Here is a 10,200-nt window from a genome sequence, read left to right as displayed (position 1 = left end):
TGACACATTATCGGAGCAGACGGGCAATCTATACAAGGTGTCAGAAAAGTTTAGAATACCAGAAAAAGTAAGTACGTGTATTTTGATGTAAGGAACAAAGCCCGTCATAAAGAGGAAAAAGGAGAAGAGAAATATGAGCAGAGAATGGTAAGTAAAATGACCAGTGACCAATATTAGAAAAGAAATGTAAGATATATTAATAATATACCCATAAGAAAGTATAAATAGGCATTTTAATATACCTGTAAGAAAGAAATTTATTGAAGTATAATTTGTTTAAACTAATAAATAGAATATGATGAAATCACATTAGATTTCATTCAATTTCAATGTAAATTAATAAAAGTCTTGTTAATATTAATTGAATTAAATTGAATGTAATGTAATCCTATCATGTTCTATCTGTTATGTCAAACAGTATATTTTATTACAATTGGAAAAATAATATGCATGAATATTACAGAGGGAACAGTGGTTCGAGACGTGGAAGAAAGCTTTTAGTCAACGATGGACGCAGGTATGATGATAATTAATATTTAAAACAACATTTTTACACAACACTAATGAAGAATTTGTCAGCACAATTAAGAATTGAGAGATTCAATTAAATTAAAATAACTTCAATTAAATTGTCATATGTCTGGTTGCAGGTAAAAGGGGAGGCAGCGTTGAAGAGGTGAAAGAAGAATACTTAATGGGATCTGTGGGAAAGTTGGAGCTTGCTGTGGAAAAATGTAAGAATCTTCATCAAACTGAAAATCTGCACTTGGAGATGAAAGAAAAAATGAGGGATTCGATGAACTTGCCGAAGGAGAAGGAAATACGCAATATTAAAAATATAAGAGGTATGAAAAATCAACAAATTCAACAAGGTAAGCTGCTGAACTGATAAAATTTCTCTTACATTGAGAAATTGTAGTGTATCATATTGCAAAATCGTTATCAAACTAAATCGTTTCCTGTTTTAAACCTTTAGGAAAATGAAAAAACAGATGAAAACATCACATAAATACGACAAAATAACAAAGCCAGCCTGCGTTCACAAATTGTGGAAGGATATATACGATTAAGAGGACGATAAGTATAAGTATATATCCACGCGGTAGACATTTTTTATATAAAAATATATAAAAACAAAAACATATATAAATATATATAATTATATATATTTATATATGTTTTTATATGTTTTTTATAAAAGATAAAGATATATACTTTATTTACCCCGAGGGGCCTTAAAGGGCGTTTTGAAGGGACGTACCCAACCCTATTCACTATTCCATCCTATTCTATTTCTCCATTCCTATTTCCTCCTTTGGACCAACGGTTTAACGTCTCTTCCGAAAGACGGAGCCCAGTTTTCCATCTAGGGATACTGTATCCATTTGGGATCTATCCGCCAGATGGGGGGGGGGGGCAGCGTTTTGCTGAGAAAAATTCTCATCGGCCTAGCGGGATTCGAACCCGGTTCTCCGGATTACGAATCTGGCGCTCTACCCACTAGACCAGCCGTCTCCCCTTATATGTTTTTTATGTTAATTATATATAACAACTGTTACATTTATACATATATGATTATATATGGGCAATTTTTTTCTCATTACCTCAAACTTCACTTATTATAAAAAATGCAATGCGAAAATGATCTTTTTAATCATTTTTAGATTCTTCTTTTTATTCCTTTTTCTGTAATATATATTATAGAAGAGACAAAACATGCATGGACATATTTGATATATTTAATTATATATATTTACTAGCTGGTTACCCGGGCTTCCCGGAACCACTAGTAGATTGGGTGGAGAATATGCTGGTGGGGAGGAACCTAACGGTCATGCACATCGACACTATTGTTAGTTGCAAACCGGGCAAGGGGTGTCCGCAAGGAGGGGTTCTATCCCCCTTGCTATGGGGCCTCGTAGTCAACGACCTTCTAATGAAACTACAAAAAAAGGGCTTCCTGACCTATGGGTATGCGGATGACATAGCTATAGTGATTACAGGACCCTTTCTAAACATCTTAAGGGATCGAATAAACGATGCCTTAAAAATCGTACAAAAGTGGTGCGAAGCCAAAGGTCTGATGGTCAATCCATCAAAAACTAGTATAATGGTCTTCACCAGGAAATATAAACCAGAACCTATTGAGCCTTTTAAACTCTGGGGGAAGGTAATCCCGTTCACAACATCAGTTAAGTATTTGGGCCTGTTTATAGATACCAAACTCAGCTGGAAAATACACCTGGCAGAAAGCAGGAAGAAATTCTACTCGTGCATGTGGATGTGTAGAAGAGCCATGAGCAAGTCTTGGGGCATCAGAGCTAGTATAGCTTTATGGCTACACAGGGCGGTGCTGTTGCCAAGGTTGCTCTATGCGTCTGTGATCTGGTGGCCCAGGACAAGGAAAGTGGAGGCAAAGAACCTTCTGAAAAGCCTACAAGGTAGTTACCTAAGGGCTGCAGTAGGGGCTATGAAGACCACACCCACGGAGGCGCTAGAAATAGCACTCTGTATACCTCCACTGGACCTTGCCGTGGAACATGCAGCCAGGAACACAGCATACAGACTAAAGTGTCAGGGAGAATGGAGGAGCACAGGTCTGGGACACACAAGGCTCGGCCTACTCCAGAAAAACCCTTTCACTCTAAAACAAGATAGAACCCTAAGGAAATACCAGTTGGTAAAACACTTCACGGTACGTATACCAACTAGGAAAGAATGGACGGACCCAAAGGGAGCCAGGGATCCCAATGTGGATCTATGGTTCACTGACGGGTCAGGCATCAACAACCGCTTTGGAGCGGGATTCTACGGGCCGAAGGATGACCACAGGGAGAGTATTCCTGTGGGAAGCCACTCAACAGTTTTTACAGCTGAGATACTGGCTATCCTAAAGTGCACGAAACACCTTCTAAACAACAACACAAGGGGAAGGAAGATAAATATCTGCTCAGACAGCAGAGCAGCTATACTAGCGCTAGCAAAAGCAACCACCGAATCAGCATTGGTCTGGGATTGCATGCTGGCGTTGGAGAGACTGAGTGGACTAAATAAAGTCACCTTAGTATGGGTACCTGGGCATCAAGGAGTACCCGGAAACGAGACCGCAGACTTACTGGCTAAGAAGGGAGCAAGTAAAGCACCATCTGACCAGGTAGCGGGAATACCCTTCGCAGTAGAAAAGGAAATCATCAAAAGCTGCCTGAAAAGGGAGCACTTGACCAGGTGGGAGAATTTAAAAACCTGCCGCCAGGCCAGGACCTCGATGAAAAACAGCAGACCAGGAAGAGCTAAAGAACTACTGGCGCTGAGCAAACAAAAACTGAGAATGGCGGTGGGGCTGCTCACTGGTCACTCCGCCTTACTCATAGCCCGGGAGGTAACGACACAAAAGTGTCAGCGATTTGATTAGTCTTGGAACAAAGTAATTTCTCTTGTTTTAATAGTGTTGTTGATGAAATGCAGAGTCTGGCTGCGCTGTCTCGCTGGAATGGGCGTTGCGGCGCCTGTGATCTTGTCGTAAAAACACTTATGTTGGAAGAATTTGATTAGTGCTGAGCTTTTATATATTTGTTGTTTTTTGTATAAAGAAATGTTTTAGAAGAGTCTGGCATGCAACTGACACTGGAAAATGAGTCTGGCATCCTCCCAAAGTCGTTGTAAAAAGTCGATTTGTAGAATCATTTGATTAGAGCTGTAACTTGTCAAGATGGTAGTTTAAATATATAAAATTATAAAAAAATAAGTCTGGCTACTTGTACTGGCTGGAAAATTGGTCTGGCACCCCCTTTAAAGTCGTCTGCACGAGCGCGCCGGTAGCTCGTTGCCCGCCGTATCTCTAAATATTATTAACGCATTACTCATTGAAAAAGATTTTTTTTGTCCAAAAGGAAAAACGTAAACGATTTCGTGCTTATTAGTAGTGGAATAATGTGTAATTAATTATGTAATAATCAGAAATAAAGTAATTTAAAAATAAAACTATATTTTAAAGTAGTCAACATTATGCAAGTATACGCTTATAAAAAATCAATTAACTTTATTTATTAAAATTATTAATTTATTCATCTGGATAATCTGTAATCAAACTTTCAATTTCTGAACTTTCATTTTCATCATCGGTGAGCTCGGTGTTGTCGGTATCGTCATCGGATTCTTCTTCGATTTCCTTTGATTGAGTGCGTTCATGATCTGAAAATAATTCAAAGTTGAATTTATTATTAAAATTACACGATTTTAATAAGCTGCGATAAAAACAAAACTTTTACGAACTAAACTAATTAACTCGTTTTATTTGCAAAAAAATATAAATTATTATCTTAAAATCATATTTCTAAAGTCATGATTAAAGATTTATTAACAGTGTTTAAACCAAAATTCTTTATATTTTTCTCCCGACTGCTGCCAACCTTCGGTTGGCGAAGACGAGGGAGTATGCGTTTTTATAAACTAAAATATTCTAATATTATAAATGAATAATAAGTTATTATAATGATAAGTATCTTTATTAATTTCAAATTATTTGTTGCATCATTATTATAACTTTATTATTAGTTTATTTATTCAAAATTAATTTTGCATTTATTTAAAATAAAATTAATTTATGAAATATACCTTCATTTTCTTCCTCATTCGATTCAAGTAATATATCGCTCACGAACGGGGGGCAGTTGAACTCCTTCGAACCAAGTAAGAAAGAAGTTGACGAAAAGTACGAGTTTACTTGGTTCGAAGGAGTTCAACTGCCCCCCGTTCGTGAGCGAAATATTACTTGAATCGAATGAGGAAGAAAATGAAGGTATATTTCATAAATTAATTTTATTTTAAATAAATGCAAAATTAATTTTGAATAAATAAACTAATAATAAAGTTATAATAATGATGCAACAAATAATTTGAAATTAATAAAGATACTTATCATTATAATAACTTATTATTCATTTATAATATTATAATATTTTAGTTTATAAAAACGCATACTCCCTCGTCTTCGCCAACCGAAGGTTGGCAGCAGTCGGGAGAAAAATATAAAGAATTTTGGTTTAAACACTGTTAATAAATCTTTAATCATGACTTTAGAAATATGATTTTAAGATAATAATTTATATTTTTTTGCAAATAAAACGAGTTAATTAGTTTAGTTCGTAAAAGTTTTGTTTTTATCGCAGCTTATTAAAATCGTGTAATTTTAATAATAAATTCAACTTTGAATTATTTTCAGATCATGAACGTACTCAATCAAAGGAAATCGAAGAAGAATCCGATGACGATACCGACAACACCGAGCTCACCGATGATGAAAATGAAAGTTCAGAAATTGAAAGTTTGATTACAGATTATCCAGATGAATAAATTAATAATTTTAATAAATAAAGTTAATTGATTTTTTATAAGCGTATACTTGCATAATGTTGACTACTTTAAAATATAGTTTTATTTTTAAATTACTTTATTTCTGATTATTACATAATTAATTACACATTATTCCACTACTAATAAGCACGAAATCGTTTACGTTTTTCCTTTTGGACAAAAAAAATCTTTTTCAATGAGTAATGCGTTAATAATATTTAGAGATACGGCGGGCAACGAGCTACCGGCGCGCTCGTGCAGACGACTTTAAAGGGAGTGCCAGACCAATTTTCCAGCCAGTACAAGTAGCCAGACTTATTTTTTTATAATTTTATATATTTAAACTACCATCTTGACAAGTTACAGCTCTAATCAAATGATTCTACAAATCGACTTTTTACAACGACTTTGGGAGGATGCCAGACTCATTTTCCAGTGTCAGTTGCATGCCAGACTCTTCTAAAACATTTCTTTATACAAAAAACAACAAATATATAAAAGCTCAGCACTAATCAAATTCTTCCAACATAAGTGTTTTTACGACAAGATCACAGGCGCCGCAACGCCCATTCCATCGAGACAGCGCAGCCAGACTCTGCATTTCATCAACAACACTATTAAAACAAGAGAAATTACTTTGTTTCAAGACTAATCAAATCGCTGACACTTTTGTGTCGTTACCTCCCGGGCTATCAGAGCGCATCTATTCAACCTCGGACTTGCGGCACAAAAAGAGTGCCGCTTATGCGGGGACGAGAAAGAAGATAACTTATATGCAAAAGATATAAAACCTGGGGACGTATGTACCTAAGTCCCCAGGATCTGGAAAGTGCTAGGGCTATAGATCTAATAAACCTGGTACAAGGCTCAAAGCTGACTCTAGAGACCTAGCAAACAAAAGAGTGGGGAGGCACAAAGGATCAGTAAGATCTAGGTGCCGTCGGGGGCCCCGGTGGAACCACCCATTTATCTACTACTACTACTACTACTACTACCCGGGCTTCGCCCGGGCGTCGTTTTTCTTTAAACGACTTCATTTGTGTTTCAATATCCTTATTGTGGACAAACATAAGGAGTGTGTCGGGTGATTGATTTAAAGACGGTAGTTTAACTTTTCCGCATGAATAACACATTCTAGGTGCTTAAGTTTTAATCTTTTTTGCTTGACAATGATCACATATTGCATCCATTTTCCCAATTATTACTCTTGGATGAAATTGATATTCGTAATTTGAATCATAACTAAATGCCTCTAATTTCAAATCGGACCGCATAAATGTTTTCATGGATTGAACATGTCGTAACCGGTCTTTTTCTACTCGAGTTTCACACTATTGAGTCATTTCCGCTTTTCCGATATTTCACTTACCGATCAGCGACATCATCCCTTGGTTTACCCGGGCGTTTTTTCGATAATTTCGAGATTGCTCGCTCGCGATATACACGGAACCTCGATATTTTACTTACCGATTACCGATTTTATCCCTTGGTTTTCCAGGGCGTTTTTTAAGTAAAAAATCGAGGTTCTGTGCAATAATGGATGCAATATGTGATTATTGTCAAGCAAAAAAGTTTAAAATTTAAGCACCTAGAATGTGTTATTCATGCGGAAAAGTTAAACTACCGTCTTTAAATCAACCACCCGACACACTCCTTATGTTTGTCCACAATAAGGATATTGAAACACAAATGAAGTCGTTTGAAGAAAAACGATGACCGGGCGAAGCCCGGATAACCAGCTAGTCCTACATAAAAAAATAAATTGTTATCGAAAAATAGTACACATCGTGGCAATTAAACCCATTCTCGAAAAATTAATAAAATTTTTGAAACGGTTTTAACTAAATCGATAAATCGGTAGATTAATGTAAAATTAAATTATTAAAATTTTTGAACCTGTTTCAACAAAAGCGGACCGGTTTTAACTAAATCGATAAATCGGTCGATTAATGTAAAATTAAATTATTCCGGCTTCCAAAAAATCGGTAACGAAAAATTATATACTTTATAGCATTCCCCGGAAAATTTTACCCCTGTTTCATATATAATTCTTTAAAATTCGGTCAATTATTTCCCGAAAAATTAGAAGAATTAGAAAAATCGGTTTCCAGAAAATCGGTAACGAAAAACTATACACATCATGGCACTCCCCGGAAAATTCTACCCCTATTTCATATATACAGCTTTAAAATTTGGTCCACTAACGAATGAGTAGTTAAGCAAACATACATCATACACACCAATCCACAAAAATGCTATAAATTGAAAAATATTACTTTTTTAAAAAAGAACCGCCAAATTAAATTGCCCTATAGCACTCCTGAGATTTCAAGAAACATGTTAGTATAATTTTTTTTCAAAATCGGTCCAATAGTTTTTAAGTTAATAATGTTCAAACACACACTACCCGTAAGAATTTCATAAATTAGTATAGATATATATAAAAATTTTTTTACCGGGCATTAAGAAAAATATGTATACGATTATCCATTGGAATAATGTGCAATAACAGATTTATCCAATATTTGCAGACTTGGATAAATTATACTGTTGAGGTCCACCAGTTGTATTTTGCTTGAGAGAAAGAGTCGAGGGGAACTCAGTAAATACACAGGATTTCGTATGTTGACAAAGAGAATAGTTTTTATTAATCAGCACATCCAACTCGTGGCTTGGCATGTGAGCGACTGATCGGCGCACGGCACGCAGGCCGGTAGACGGAAGCTCCGTGTGTGGCGCGCATGCGCACAAAACAAAGAAAAATATGTCTGACTTACTCTAACATATACTAATAGGTTGTGGTGATGCAATATCAACGAAGTATTGAAGATAAAAGCCGGCGATCGCTCAACGTTGGAGAAAGGAAGTGGGATACAATTTCCAATTTCGAATCCAGTATGCAATTTAAAGATCGTTTATTATTGAAGAAAACGATAAGTTTAATATTATACAATATATATATGTATATATAATAATTTAATATTATATAATAATAAGTATACATATTTATTAAGTAAAAGTATCTATGCGAATATCCATTCAAATAATGTGCATTTACATATTTATCCAATACTTCACTTGCAGATAAATAACTTCGACAAAGGATGAATTACGTTGGGACACAGGATGGATTTACATTGGTTCATCACAAGAAATTCTAATATATGTGAGTGTATGTATCTACTTAATTGTTACGCCGATTGCACGATGTGTTTCTCTATACGCCGCAAGAGTATAAGTGACTTCCCCCGATAGGAAAAGATTTATAAGATGATATGACGAAATCTGAATGAAATTTGGAATGCTGCAATTATATGTCTCGATATTAATTTGCAACAATACCAGTAGAATTTGAGATCTTTGTGCAAATATTGATAAATATTGGATGCTTGTCTTAGTCTGTCCACTTCTTCGCACCACCAGTACGTGGTTCGTCGTGGTACTTCGTTACGGACGCGTGGCATAGCGGCGTCACACGCGCGTTCCATGATGTCGCGTAGTTTCACCGCTTCCTCCTCGACGTTCGGCATCTCCGTAGTTGCGTCGGCCTTCTCGTCGTCGTCACCCCAGGTCAAGCCCAAGGCGGCCGCGCTCAGTAGGTCTCTGTTAATCTGTTTTAGGGCCCATCTCTTTCGAGAGCCTTCCATGGCTCTGAGGCGGGCCATCTCGGCTGCGGAGGTGACCTCGATCTTCATACGTATGAGTTGGTGATCGGACAGCGTTTCGCTGCCCGATGCCACCTCCCAGCCTTGTATGCGGCGCACGGCAGAGGGGGTTGCCCACGTAAGATCCACTATGGAGGACCCCCACCGGCGCACGCATGTTCTGGCCTGGCCTGTGTTTACCAGGCACAGGCCTAAACCCGCCGCCCATGTCTCTACGGTTCTGCCCCTCACGTTTGTGACCGGGGATCCCCATAGTGCGGACTTTGCATTAAAGTCCCCGGCCACTACGACCTGGCCAGCACCGCCGGGTTGTGTGACTCTGCGGACACACATGTCCACTTTGTCCAGCAGTCGCTCAAACCTGGCCAGGTCCCAGCTCGGAGAGGCATACACGCTTATAAAAGAGATGGGCCCCCACTTTACCGCCACGTAGCCCTCGCCGGCCTCTCCTCTGGAGCATGGCGGGGATTGTGGCGTGGACCTCCAATATATCGCGGCGGAGCCGCTTTTGTCTGGAGCCTAACAAGGGTGGTCCGTTGGGATCACATACGGCTCCGATACGATCCCCAATCCACACCCGCGCTCAGCCATCGTCTACATAAACAGATCTTGTGCCGCGCGGGCGTGGTTGAGGTTTATCTGGAGGACCTCGAAGGACATTACGTCACTCTGTTTTCAAGGTCCTCCACCTCCATCGTTTATTGCTCCGCGGTGTTAGTCAGGATCACCGCGTCGCTTGCAGGCTCGTTTTCGGACTCCATCCACCCTATGGAGTCCTTATCTGTAGCCCATTCTGCCAGTTTCACCTCGTCGCCGTTTGTACCGCTGGTGGATGTTGTCGCGACGTTGTGTTCCTCTTTTCTCACCGCGTTGGAGCCCATGACTGGTTTATTTGCCTTGTCACGGTTCTTCCTTTCAGTTTTGGCATTTTTGCCTACTGATTGTGGAGTTATTTTCAGCTGCACATTCTCTACTTGCGTTATCTGCGGGGTTTTCTTTTTCTTCTCCGCTAACCCAGACTTGTGAACTACCTCCTTGGCCGTAGTACCTGCCTTTACAGGTGTGGGATTCGGCTTCGTCGGTCCGGACTTGGGAACCACCTCCTTGGCCGTAGTACCTGCCTTACCAGGTGTGGGATTCGGCTTCGTCGGTCCGGACTTGGGAACCACCTCCTTGGCCGTAG

At 38.5% G+C, this 10,200-nt stretch overlaps 1 protein-coding gene across 1 annotated transcript; it reads left to right on the top strand.

Moving 5' to 3' along the window:
- The first annotated feature begins 507 nt into the window (after window positions 1-507).
- Window positions 508-5,329, top strand: LOC139782276 (uncharacterized). Its single transcript, XM_071721245.1, has 4 exons — window positions 508-517; window positions 651-872; window positions 1,761-3,379; window positions 5,222-5,329. The coding sequence occupies exons 1-4, from the start codon at window positions 508-510 to the stop codon at window positions 5,327-5,329; spliced, it is 1,959 nt and encodes a 652-aa protein (XP_071577346.1).
- Window positions 5,330-10,200: the final 4,871 nt, after the last annotated feature.

This window comes from Temnothorax nylanderi, unplaced genomic scaffold (genome assembly GCF_030848795.1).
Source record: "Temnothorax nylanderi isolate EJ_2023f unplaced genomic scaffold, tnyl_v1.0 TNYL_tig0400_pilon, whole genome shotgun sequence".
NCBI classification, from domain to species: Eukaryota; Metazoa; Arthropoda; class Insecta; order Hymenoptera; family Formicidae; genus Temnothorax; species Temnothorax nylanderi.
Note: the sequence above shows the minus strand (reverse complement) of the source record. Positions and strands in the feature narration are given on the sequence as shown.

Bases quoted from the DNA above. Each gene is read 5' to 3' on its own strand.
- LOC139782276 (XM_071721245.1), top strand. The intron at 873-1,760 runs GTAAGCTGCTGA...TATATTTACTAG, and splicing joins AAATCAACAAATTCAACAAG to CTGGTTACCCGGGCTTCCCG. The intron at 3,380-5,221 runs GTAACGACACAA...AATTATTTTCAG, and splicing joins CCTTACTCATAGCCCGGGAG to ATCATGAACGTACTCAATCA.